The following is a 13,631-nucleotide window of genomic DNA, read 5'->3' as shown; positions in this document are numbered from 1 at the left end:
TTTCCCCATCAACTCACTACACAGAAAAGGTCTTGGGCCTTTATCGTTAAAAATGAATTATATTCTTCCTCACTCTTAAGAACCAGAGCTAAAATAAATTCAGCCACATGGGTAGATAGTAGTCTCTATTCTAGATTTATTTAGTGTACTCAATAGTTATCTAAGTAATGATAAAAAATACATTCACAATACAGAATAAGGAACTTTAAATAAGCATACAAGTAACATAGCCCATGTGTTTAGCTAGCCAGACACACTGCAACTCTAATAGTCTGAAAAACCCTGTAAGTATTTAACATAAGTCTTGTTTTCTACTAAAACATTAGTCTTAAGATATGTTTTAAAATATATTCTGGTTGGTTTTGTGGGGTTTTTTTGTTTGAGTTATTTTTGTTTGTTTTGGATTTTTTTTTTGGAGGAGGGGGTGTTTGGTTATTGGGTTTTTTTTGTTGGAAATCTAGAATGATAAAAACACAGCCTATAAGCAAGTAGAGCAGAAAGTGTTCCATGATATCCCACAATTATCCACAACTCCAGAGATTAATTGTTTATTCAGTGAAATACCCACAGCTCTTATTAGACCAGTGCCAGTTTCCATTGTGCTAAGTCTTGTATCACCAATCTTGATTGCAAGAATCTGAGCTCCAGGAGCCACACCATTTCGTTCTGGTTCTTCTGGAAAGTATCCAGCTGCAATACTAGCCACATGTGTTCCATGTGCTCCTGAGCAAATGAAAAGTTGTATCACTGTATGTTTAGTGAACTTCATTTATACCAATTTAATAGACTATAGCTCAATTAAATTTCACTTATTGACCTGTAAGTATATAAATCCAGTTGCGGCCAGCCACAAGTGGTGTTTCCCAGGTCTCAGTATTGAGGCCAGTTCTGTTTAGTATCTTTATCAATGATCTGGATGAGGCAACTGAGTGCTCCCTCAGTAAGTTTGCAAATGACACCAAGTTGGGTGGGAGTGTCGATCTGCCTGGGGGTAGGAAGGCTCTGCAGAGGGATCTGGACAGACTGGATCAATGGGCCAAGGCCAGTTGTAGGAGATTCAAGAAGGTTAAAGACCAGGTCTCGCATTTGGTTGATACGCTGGAGGGAAGGGATGCCATTCAGAAGGACCTTGGCAGGCTGGAGAGCTGGGCCTGCGTGAACCACATGAAGTTCAACAAGGCCAAGTGCAAGGTCCTGCACGTGGGCTGGGGCAATCTCAAACACAAGTACAGGCTCGGCGGAGAGTGGCTCGAGAGCAGCCCCGAGGAGAAGGACTTGGGGGTACTGATGGATGACAAGCTCAACATGAGCCGGCAATGTGTGCTTGTAGCCCAGAAAGCCAGTCGTATCCTGGGCTACATCATGAGAAACGTGGCCAGCAGGTTGAGGGAGGTGATTCTGCCTCTACTCTGCTCTGGTGAGACCCCACCTGGAGTCCTGAGTCCAGCTCTGGGGCCCTCAACAAATCTGAATACTGATCTTGATTGCTATAGTAATGAACGCTGTATTAACATAGCTGCCTTGATGCATCCCAGGTATCAGAATCAAGACCCAATTCAACTTGCTGCTTCTCATGACACAGCAAAATTTTCGTAGTATTACTTTCATTTACCTCCACTTGTCACAATGGAAAGAAGGTTTCCATCATCATAAATATTCACAGAATAATTCAACATCTCAGATGTTCCAAAAGATCCATATTCCTGAGCCTCTTTGTAGGTTCTCAGCACTGTACAGCTAGTCAAGTCACCACTCTCACTTGTATCTATGCAGGCTCTATCGACAAAAACAAAAAAAAGGCAATTTTCCAGCTGCTGTAAAATTTCAGTTTTTTCTGCCCCCCTCCCATCCCCCTAAGCAAAGGGTACCACAAAGACTTCAAGAAGTCTGGTTCTGCATTTATGGTATCTTACTTCTTTAAGTCAATATTTTTAAACCTGGTTGTTTACACTTAGATTCAGAAACTATAAAGATCTCCAAATGAACTGATTTTCAAATACTACTGAATACAAATAAATCTGTCTTTGAAAAGCAAGCATATGGAAATTCAGGCAATTTCTTCAAGGAAGAAATTTTATTAAAGCTGGCTGTTCAGTGCTGGTACACAAACATTTGGAGCCTTACCAACTGTTTTGTATGATGCACATTATCAGTCAGGAAAAGTGCCATATTACACTCTCAAGTTTGTGCAAAGGTTTTGGGGTTTTTTTTTTGTTTATTTTTTTGGTTTTGTTTTTTTCTTATCACCAATGGATAATCAAAGCGATTTTACTCTGCCTTAGAGGAAAATCCTACAAGCTTACACTTTCTGTAATGCTGTTTTTAATAAGGCTTAATTCTATCCCATCTTCATTTGGATTCAGAACTTTGTCATGAAACTCCAGTGATACAGCAAATGTTATTTGCTTTGAAATAGTCTAAGACCTCTATAAAGAGGGCAGATTTAAAAGTTAAGTCTTCAACGCCAGCTGTTGTTTTATGTGTAGAACAAGACATGTTAGACAAGTTTAGACATTTACCTCCAGGTCTCACCATCATTCCATACTAGACAATCATATACTGGGCCAGGATCACTATATTTTTTCTCAAAAGAATTCAACAGTTCCACTTGATTTTGCAGTTCTTCCTTTATTAGCTTATTTACCTAACAAGGCAACAAAAATGCAGTTAAGAGTATTTCTAAAATTATTAGAAGACAGGTAATCCTATATTCCTTTCTGATGCTATACATTTGTTCCATTACTTTACCGAGAATCTAAGACTATCCTAGGAGTCACAAAACATCAAGAAGTTCAATGGCTTTCAACAGTGCACTACTTATTTTTGTCATGTTATGTATAACTAGCTCCAGTTTCTGTAATTGTAACATTTAAAGCCCACAATTTTTTTACAGATTGTTCAATGAGGCATTTGTGGTTCTTCACTGAAATAGTACCTAGAAAGGATATGTTTAGAAGATTTCAACTTTGAACACAGCAAGGACGACAGCCTCAAAAAAGTGCATAATAAATTAAAAATAAAACCTACTAAAAACAGGCTACGATGTATTTGAAGTAACACCCTTTTCATATTTGACAACAAATTTAGAAAGTTAACAACAATAAGCAAATCAAAACCATCCATATACAGACTTTTAAAATTAATCAGAAGATGCAATGGTAAGTTATCTACCAGAATAATCATAAGTATCTTTCCTTCACTCATCTAATAAAATATTTTCATCCTCTCAACCAGTAACAAACTGTTGCAAATAACAAGTTTACAAACCCGGGAGGGAGAGCTATGAGCAGCATCAAATTCTTCTTGTTTCCTACAGGCCTCTGCTAGAGCCAGTCTGTGAACAGGATCCCAGAGCTTTTCCTTGCGTTCCTTCTGTAAAAGAAAACCAACTTCCTCAATATATTGATCAATACATATGTCAAAGTATGAAGACTACAAAAATGACTTGAAAATTGTGATCTGAGACACAACGGCTAATAAAGTGCAATACAATACTATAAACAAACAATACTATAAATAAATTGCTACACAGAAAAAAGAAACAGGCATCAGTAATTTCTAGACTTTTTGCTTTACTGGACCACTGTCACGAGGACTACCCGGCCACCTCCTGCTGTTCTGAAAAATCACAGAAGCAATGGATTGTATCACAACTAAACAAAAATCAGTGAGAGAACATCTCTTAAGCACTGGCTAGCAGTCTAAGTGTGTTAACAAATCACATGCTGCAGTTTCCTAGAAAAACTTAAGAATCAGAACAGTGAAATATGACTATACACCAGAAGCAAAATACAATTTCTTACTTGTATCCTCTCCTTAAGAGCTTTAGGATAGATATCATAGCCGTTTTTCATGCCAATGTGATATTTTCCTGAAGGATTTACCCAGTTTGCTGGAATCTACAGAAAAGTATATTCATAAATACAGTAAATAATGGCATCAAAAAAACCCCCAAATAACACTGTGTAAGACAGCTTGGCAGAACAGACTTGCAAATATCGCAAATTTAATTCCTTGTCTCCATAACAGTAACTACTGCATGAAGTTTCAACATGACATAGCAATTGCAACCCAGTTCCAAAGGAATCGGTATCAATTCATGTGACACTGCCATTGAACATCTTTATGTATCAGTTGCCCTGATACTCTACTCTTAAAGCATACACCCCCAGTATTGACCTTACCGAGTAGAGGCCTGGGGAAATAACAGCACTATAAACAAAAAAAACCCACCCTAGCATGAAAGGGTATTATGGTTAGAGGTCATGACAAACACTGGAATGCCTAATTTCATATCTTGCTGCAGTTTAGATTCTCAGTATATCAATCAGATCCACTATTTGTAGTACTAGCAGCAAAAGAGCACAACAGATTCACCCTTACAATCATATCCTGTGCACAATTCAGAAGAAAGCTGGTAGCATGGAGAGGTCCAAAGAGTTGATTACCCCCATATCACCTCATCAATCTACCCAGCCAATCAAGCACACGTCAGCAACACCAGCAGTTCTACGTAGCCGAGACCTCTACTATATCTCATCGTATCCTTTCTGAAAACCCTACAGCACTTCTGCTCTATTCATAGTGAGAACGCGCTGAGCCTACAACTAAGTCCTCACAGATTTTTCAGTCTCTAGAACTATTTACCACCAGCTTAACGTGATTCCTCTTGTAGTTTACACGAATGTGAAAAATGCTAGCACTTACACACACAGAACCATGTCTGATATTTTTAAAGCATGTTAGCATGTTTTCTTCAGCCAACTTCCAAAACTATATCGGATACTGACTTTACCAAAGAGTAATTAAACACTTATCAAGCCTCCAACAAAACTCTGTACACACCCCCACTCAGCTATAGAGAATATTCACTATAAGACATATGAAAAATCAAAGAAATATCACGAAATCCTTATGAAGATGAGAAAATGCAGTATTAGTTTTGGATAAGATCTGATTAAAAAGAAGCAAGTTCTGCAGAAACCAAAAAAGGTTCTAAATTTGGTGTTAAACAAGAACGAAAAAGATGCCGAGCGGTGTCTGTGCCACCAAATACTCACCTTTAAAGTTCTTCCTGAAAGACCAGTAATTTCCCCATCTTTAGGTTCTACAATGGTACACGTAGTTACATCACCACTGCCTGTTGTATCAATTATATCAATTATCTTGGGTTTCCCATCAGTTGTAATCTGAAAATATGAGCACAGAAAAATTGAAGAGGTAGCTGATTACCCTTTCACATACAAACCAGGAAATTTACATTTCTGTTAATAAAATTATCAACTTTCTTAAAAACACCTTTAACTGAAGGACATAAAATCGACTTTTGTTAAAGTTGAAATTAGTTAAATTTTCAGTGAACTAAGAATAACATGCCCATCTTTCTGGTTTTTACAAATACACTAACTCATTTCTAAAGAAGGATTTAGAAAAAAAAAAAGTATCAATAAAGTACAGGAGCCTCAATTTAAAATGAAGCCTAGATTTCCAAAACTATTTGCAAAAACTACTATTTGTGTTCAAATGATTTCCTGCATTCCTTCTATCCCACCACTCTGGTCAAATTTTACAGTAATGAATGCCCAATTCCAACAAAATGAAAGATGCTGAAGTACATGCACTTGCAACCTTGAGACTCTTAGCGCAGCTTAAACCTAAAAGGAACACAAGTTACCATCATCTTACTTTTTCTGTTTCAAGGATTCTGCTTTGTGTTTTCATCAATCTGAAGCGTTAGGAGCTATGGCTATACACACATAATACTGTATAAGGAGCATTTTTACCATGGTGAGGAGAAAGAGAGCTGACTATCTAAGAAGAGTTTACAAGCATAAAGTTAAAGCCTCCTCAAATTAAATGAATACTAGCCCTGATGGACTTTACAGTAGTTCCAGGCAACTAAACCCCATCAAAAAATAAACCACTAACCTAAAGTTCCTTTCATTTAGAGGAACCTTCCACTCAATTACCAAGAGTATGATTCTGTTGTGGTTTTTTTTTTTAACATTTAGCAAAAATATTCAATGTTCTCTTCTTGTAACAATATGTTTCATCTGGTAGATATGAGTTTAATTCAGCAAATAAACTATATTCCATATACAGTAGCAGTTGCTTGAAGGTCATGAATTCAGAGGGCTGGAACATCTCTCCTATGAGGAAGGGCTGAGAGCGCTGGGACTGTTCAGCCTGGAGAAGAGAAGGCTCTGCAGGGAGACCTCATTGTGGCCTTTCGGTACTTAAAGGGAGCTTACAAAAAAGCTGAAGAGGGACGTTTGACAAGGGCCTGTAGTGATAGGAAAAGGGGTAACGGCTTCAAGCTGAAAGAAGGTAGATTCAGACTGGATATAAGAAGATATTTTTTACAATAAGGGTGGTGAAACACTGGCACAGGTTGCCCAGAGAGGTGGTAGATGCTCCATCCAGGCCAGGTTGGATGGGGCTCTGAGCAACCTGGTCTAGCTGAAGATGTCCCTGCTCACTGCAGGGGGGGGGTGGACTACATGACCTCTAAGGATCCCTTTCAACCCAAAGCATTCTACGATTCTATGAACTGGCCATATGCACCTATTTTTACAGTTCTACATTAAAGATTTACTTAAAAAAAGAAAAAACCAAAATCAATAATCTTCCCAACATCTGCTATACACTAACTACACAAAAAGTGAAAATAGCTTCTTATTCAGAAAAGCAGCAACATTTGCTCTTTTCTACCATGTAAATATTTGGTATTACTGTCTTTATTCTCTATCAATAATTTTGATGCTAAACATAACATATACGGATGGTAGCTTGGCTCAAATCATGCTCTTGTGAACTGTGAATTCAGCTGCTGGAAGTTAAGAACACGATCAAACTGTTTCATAAAAGTCACTCTGTTGCTGCCAAAAAGACAAGGGTCAAGCTTTTATCACACCTCAGCAAATAATGACAAATACTTCCAAGGTCTGACATTCACATGGTTAAAAAAAAAAACCAACAAAAAAACCCAAACACAAACAAAACCCCAACCCCTCCCCCCAAACAAACAGAAAAATAACAAGTCACCTCCCCCCCAAATAAAACCAGGTTTAAACAGCTGAAAAAAAAGAACCAAACCCCAAAATCCCAAACCCATAGCAACCACAAAAAGGACATTCATTTTATTTCCCAGAAGGTAACAAATACTGCTTCTGGAGAGGCTTGCTAAGGAAGAACTTCCATTACAGAAACCAATACCGTTACTCTGTTCATAGAAATTCACGTTCAGTTAAGAAAATTGTTGAAGCATGTTAACCTGGTAAAACATGTACTGAACAACAGTTACACAGTAGTGAAAATCTACTTGGGAAACACAGTGTGCAGGCACTCAAACCATATAATTTTCTAGTGTTTTTAATTAGTGCCTTTAAATGCCAGTCTCCAGTCACAGAAAAGTCAAGAGCTGCTCCAATAATAAAGCAACTGAAAGTCAAACCTGAGATTATCAGAATCGGACATTTTTCAATATGCCTCTAATCAAAGTGAATTATTCAGTGATCAATCACAAGAAAACAAGAACGAAAATGTAATCCAAGATGACTTGTTTGAAGTAGACAAGCTATACAACAACAGGTGGCCAGAACACAGATTTATGCTGTAGCGAGCTTGGGTAGTTTTAAAAGGCAGGAAGGCAATGTGCAACTCCAACACTCTGCAGCTCTTCGCCTCCTAGCCAAATAACAGGTCCACACATGCACATGAGTTTGTACAATTATGTTCAACAAATCAGAGTCTTTCAGTCAGACACAAGAAACTCAGAGTTTCATGTGCAAAGGTCCAAGGTCCAGTTCCTAACAGCAGCGATCCAGACAGGTTCACGGTCATTTAGTGCAAGTAACCGATACGGCTTCTTCTGCTGACACGAACCCTTGTCTGGCAAACTGCCTACCAGTAGTAATGCTACAGTGAAACTCAGAGTTCAACTGGGTTTTCCTTTTCAAGCTTTGTAGTTCAGGGGGGTGGGGATCACTTGAATCTGATCAATTCCCTTGTGTGAACAGAAAAATCCTGAAGTAATGAATTTATCACAGACAGAACGTACGTTTTAGTACCTTTTGCATTAAAATTAAAAAGATGAAGAACTTTCATACAGTTAAAAATATTTTATAGTGTACTTATAGCAAAATCCCCAATCCTACATTTAATAGCATGGTTTGCCTATAGTCTACTAGTTTGTAGCTGAAAATGCTTTTGTAGTCTACACATTTTAGTTTCAAGTTTGAAAAACATATTTTCACATTAGCCCTGACTTTGTACAACAAATAAATTAGTAAACTGAGCACATTAAAAATAATCAATTTGCATAATCCTGGTAGCTGATCAGTGTAGCAGAAGTAGAGGAGCACCAACATCTGTGACAATCTCAAATTAAAAGGCAAAGACACGCATTTGAGCATGTTTTTGCCAGACTATACATAGTTGCCGATTCCAACTGATAACTATTGCGGCAACAAGAGATGAACAAGTTCTTCAGCACTTCAGTCACGGGATAGCTGATCATCATCAGAAATAAAATAATTTTCAAGCGTATTTTTTTTAACTCCACGCTGAAAAGCAAGTGAAACCACACTAGCTCCTACTGCTAAAAGGGCGTCTCGTAAAAGCACCAGCTAATTTTAGTAAATAATAGTTCCAACAGGCACTTCACAAAATAAGCAAAACTGCAAGAAGTAGACGAACTGATTTATATATCGTGAAATATAACAAGAAGTGACAACTGCAACAGGGAAAGGACAGGGTGGGGTTGAACAAACAATACACAATCACAATGCTCCATTAATCATACCTTATCTGCCCACCTAAAATCTCACCAGGGGCTGTACCTTAATGAGGAATTACAAGCCATGACTTGGCAGATAACAACAGGAAACACATTCTACCAAGAGGGCTGAAAGGGGGAAAAAAATAGCATGAAAGAAGCAGACAAACTGAACTTTATGGTTGGCATCAACAGGTGGAGTGTAAAGCAATTGAAGACAAGGTGAAAAGAGTTCCCTAGAGGGCACTGGCTGCAAAAGATTCAGAAAGAAAACGGAAGCACAAGTTAGATCAATATTTTGTGTGGCAAAGCAAGACAACCAACAGAAAAATGAAATCGATGTAAAAACGTTTGTTAAGCCCAGTAACTATTCCCTCTATAGCAGCAAGTGTCCAGGGAAGAAAACAAATATAATGGTGCTTCTCTGTTATACTCTGTCCCAAAATATTTTTGTCCCTCAGCAAGTGAGCATATGCCATACATTTATGGTGTCAGTGTTTACAAACCAAAGCATAACATCAACAAGCAAAGGAACCCTACCCAGGAATGAGACACTAGGGAGAAACAAAACATGAACTGTTTTGTTTTGACTAAAACCCCCACTATACTCAAAACAGGGTAGCTCATTTTGGCCTGTAATCATCATTGACATTAACTTGAAATCAAAGTTGTGATACCTATTAACCTTGCTACATATAATGCCTTCTCTTTGCTCTAAGCAACTGACTCAACTCTCATTGTTCTAACTTCATGGCAGGCCAAGAACTGACAAGACGACTGACAGTAAGCAAAAGCAGCAGCAGATGGGGGCATAAAAAAACCAAAAAAAGTCCCCAAAAAACAATTGTCCCAAGGTTAGAAACTACTTGTCGCAGCACAGCTATGCTGTCTCTGCCCAGGACACAGTCTTATTCCATGGATGCAAAATGTAAACTGCCCAGCACTCCACCGAGCAAGGACACCCTCTTGCTGAAAACACACTTACAAAGCTGTTCTACAGGCTGCGCACTGCCTATGTCTCCCTCGTAATTCCCTGTACCCTGTGCAACAAGGCTCCCTGTTCCGTAGTTCAGCAAGTAGCCCAAGTCAGATGTATTAAACGGGCAGTGTGGAAAGCACACAGCTTCTTTACTTGTTTCTCTAACATCCTTGCAAACTCACTGTCACCCACTGCAAGATGAATTACATATTCCCCCCCCCCAAGTGCTCTACAAATCTTTTACTTCACTACTTGAAATTTCATCCTCCGTATAAAGAAAATAGGTTAAATGAAATTGGTATGGTCAACACCGAGATCATGCAGGTACAAAGTATCCCTTATCCCTTACAAGCCATGGGTTACCTATCTCAGGACAACGCTTCCCTCTGCTGCCCATAAACTCGTGCTTTTTTTTGTTCACTGCTCCCCCTTTATAACCTCTAGAGGTTTAGGTGTCTTGCTTGCATATGTGAAACTTCACAACTATGTACATCCCATCTATATTCACATGTTCCTAATCATCTTTTACTACTTTCTAGTCTGCCCATCTCGTTTGCTTTTTGGCTAGCTTTCTTTAAGCTTCCTAATTACTCCTCCACTCACCGACAACTGTTTGCCAAAAGCACCAGTTTCATTCCAGCTTAAAACAATCGAAGTTACAGCTGACCAGTACCTCCTTCCACCCTGCCTCTCCTTCACTGATCCTTTCGCGTACCTCCCATCAGGAGTCATTTCAGAACACTGAGCTACAGATCTGCCAGGGTTAGGTCCCTGATCTAGGCCACACTGGAGTAAAACTCGTGCCTGTGCCAAAGAAAGGGCAGAAACCAACACAGCCCCTACTTCATTAAAAAAATAAAGGATGCGGTTATCCAAGCAAGTTGCATACAATTCTCTCTGAACCATTTCTCAAGGCTTCCTTTGCCACATCCCAGAGACAACAAGCTGACAAGTAATTGGAAGCAGCAGTGACACAAAAGGCCACGTACAAACTTACACGATAAAGAAGTGTTAAGAGACAAGAGTTAAAAAAAATACAGCAGTGCTGAGAAATGCCAAAATTAAAATCACATACACAGAAATCTCCAAAACCGAGACTGCGATCGTAACGCCAACCACCGCGCGGTATCTGAGCTACAAAGCAGGCAGGTCCAAAAAAAGCTGGCAGAACCAAGCTTGATACAGATTGTTTTCGCAATACAACGCACGAAAAAATACACTAAGAGAGAGAGGTTCCCAAATTCTGCCAGAAATACACTGCTCATGCAGAAGACCTAAGCGGCTGCTCGTAGCCTCCAGCGACCTACCGCTGAAGCAGCGCCCAGGCTCCACGGGAACACAAAGCGTCCTTTCACAACGGGTCCCAGGCGGCAGAAGGCAGCCGGAGAGTCTTCAGCGCCTCACACCGCCCGCGGGTAGCCTGGAGGGAGGACCCCTGCCCAGGCACCCGAAGGGACCGGTGCGTAGCCCCTCTTCGCAGGGCCACCCCCCCCCCGGTACCCGAGTTCACGCTCCGCGGGAACCGCCGGCAGACACCCAACCGCAGGTCCCCGCACGGCCCCGCAGGGGCCTTCCCCGCTCCAGCCGCCGCCGCCTCAGGCCGCCCGGGGGCCGTGGCCGCTCCCGGACAGGCACCCCTCGGCCCCCGCCGCCCGCCCCACGGCCACGGGGGCAGCCCGGCAGGGCGCGGGCGCTGCCCCCGCCGCCCCCTGCGGGCCCACCGGCCGCCGCCGCTCCCCGCCGTGACTCAGGGCGGGGGCCGGCTCCTCCCCACCGCCCGTTACCTGCATGCCCGGCGCCCCCGGGTCCACGCCGGTGTCCAGCACGGCCAGCAGCACCCCCCGCCCGTCGAAGTCGGGGAAACGGGCGAGGAAGGCGGCGGCGCCGGTCTCCTTCTTGGGCAGGAGGCCGTGGAAGGGGAACGGCTCCTCCGCGGCGGCCGCCATGGCGGGAGGGCGGACGGGGCCGCGCCAGACCAGAACACGGCCGGCAGCAGCGGCGGCGGCGGGAGGGGCGGTGGCGGTGAGGGGAGAGTGGGCGAGGCCAAGCGGAGGCGCATGCGCCGTGCCGCCCCACCAATCCGCGGGGAGGCGCACCCTCCGGCGGCCCGCGGCGAGAGAGCGCCGGGGCTAAACCGACCAATGAGGCCGCGCGGTGGGCTGGCGCTCGCGCCGGAGCTGGCGGGGCCCGCGGGGGAGGCAGCCAATCAGAGAAGAGACTTGCTTGCACGCGCCGGAACCGGGGACGGGCTGCCGGGCCTGAGGGGCGGGGGGGCGCTGGCGGCCACGTCCCGCGGAGCAGGCGGAGACGCCGGGGAGGGGCGGGAGGCTTAGGGCCGGGCCGGGCCGGGCCGGCGGGCGCAGAGGGCACCTTCAGGCTCCGCTTGCCGGCGGGCGGGACGGCTGCGGCCTCCGCAGGGGTTCGGTCCCGCCTCAGGACTGCTGCCCGGCCGCGGCCTGCGGCGGTGCCGGCGGCGGGTGGCCTCCCTCCCTCCCTCAGGCACCGCTGAGGGGACGTGCCGGTGCTGCAGCCGCCGGGGTGCTCGAAATCCCCTGAATCGGGCGCAGAGCCGAAGTGCAAACATTTGCTTCTGATTTTTTTTTTTTAATTTTATTTGTTTGTTGATTCACTGTCCGGGATAAAAGCACGTGATGTTGCAGCGCCTGCGGCAGCGCGGCGTCTCCATTGCTGCGGGTGGACGCAGGTTTTATGATACCTTGGACGGCGGCTTGATGCTTGTGCGACTGTTCAGCAGAGAGAAAAAATACAAAGGCTACCGAAAGGCGGTGGCGAGCTCCAAATAAAATTTTTGGTGAAGCAGTGGAGGGAAAATCTCATCTATGAAAATGGGTTTTGTGGCTTCTAGCCTTCATGGTCACCTATAAGCTCGCAAAGAAAGCTGAACTGTTCAGTATCAGAACCCAAATACACAAAGAACTTCTTTCCAAAAGGTACATTTATAGTGTCTGACAAATAGCTTTCTGGCCATTTTGTCCGGCAGTAAGTGTACAAACTGGTTGGTTACTTGGTTATCACTTTGCTTTCTTGAGGCAAGTTTCTATTCAGAGAGTTACATTGGGAGAAAAAGGTGACATTTATCTGGATGTATTGACATAATCCCTGTAAAGAAAAGGGGATTTTGGCTTTTGAGAATTTTTCTATTTGTTTGGGGTTTTATATTTTTGATTCATGGGTCTGGTGACGTTATTACTGAATGTCACTCATTGATCTCCGTTGAACTAAATCTGGCATTGTTCTTAGCAGAAATGGGAGGGGCTTTTGCTAGCAAATAGAGGTACATTGTGCATTTTCCACATTTTGTGGGCTGCCATTGGCAATATCTTCCAGCTCATCAGTGGCTTTAGAGATCTACAGAATTTTTATGCAAGTACCAAAATAAACCTGAAGAGCACTGCCTTAGAAAGGCATACTATAAGAAAAAAAATAAAAAGGCAAAGCTGTACCATATGTACATAGTGTGTAACTCAGTCTGTTTCTCTCTTTGGCTTTCGATCGTCAGTCAAAATTTTACATTTTGATGTCTAGATACCATGTGCTTGACTTTCTTAGAATACTGCTCGTGTCTGACAGCCATATTCAGATTTTTTAGAATTATGTAAAACCTTAACTGATATTACTTCAGGGGAGAGGATTATTATGACAAGGTGGTTATTCAGTTGTTTCATATGTAATTCACTGCCCATTTGAGTTTAGTTTTCCTTCTGTGTATCATTGCTAATGCATCTCAGTGAGAGATGCTTGTATTTCTGGCAGCACATTCCGATCAACAGAAGTTTCATATATCCTATTCCTAGTATTTTTTGAGACATGAAGTTACATCACATTCTGAAAATGTTTCATATCCCATTCAATAAA

General features: G+C 42.5%; 1 protein-coding gene across 4 annotated transcripts in view; it reads right to left on the bottom strand.

Annotated features, from left to right (window-relative positions):
* Positions 1–11,781, bottom strand: part of TPP2 (tripeptidyl peptidase 2) — a 59,358-nt gene extending 47,577 nt beyond the window's left edge. For all 4 annotated transcript variants that reach the window (XM_075424388.1, XM_075424396.1, XM_075424400.1 and 1 more), the window contains exons 1-7: positions 11,540–11,781; positions 5,061–5,189; positions 3,804–3,899; positions 3,268–3,372; positions 2,520–2,644; positions 1,613–1,776; positions 569–723 (exon numbers count right to left, since the gene is read on the bottom strand). In XM_075424388.1, coding sequence (XP_075280503.1) covers positions 569–723; positions 1,613–1,776; positions 2,520–2,644; positions 3,268–3,372; positions 3,804–3,899; positions 5,061–5,189; positions 11,540–11,701 — 936 coding nt within the window. In that variant the 5' untranslated portion in view covers positions 11,702–11,781. The remainder of the gene's footprint in view (positions 1–568; positions 724–1,612; positions 1,777–2,519; positions 2,645–3,267; positions 3,373–3,803; positions 3,900–5,060; positions 5,190–11,539) is intronic.
* Positions 11,782–13,631: the final 1,850 nt, after the last annotated feature.

This window comes from Opisthocomus hoazin, chromosome 1 (assembly GCF_030867145.1).
Source record: "Opisthocomus hoazin isolate bOpiHoa1 chromosome 1, bOpiHoa1.hap1, whole genome shotgun sequence".
NCBI lineage: Eukaryota > Metazoa > Chordata > Aves > Opisthocomiformes > Opisthocomidae > Opisthocomus > Opisthocomus hoazin.
This window is presented reverse-complemented; position numbering and strand designations above follow the sequence as displayed.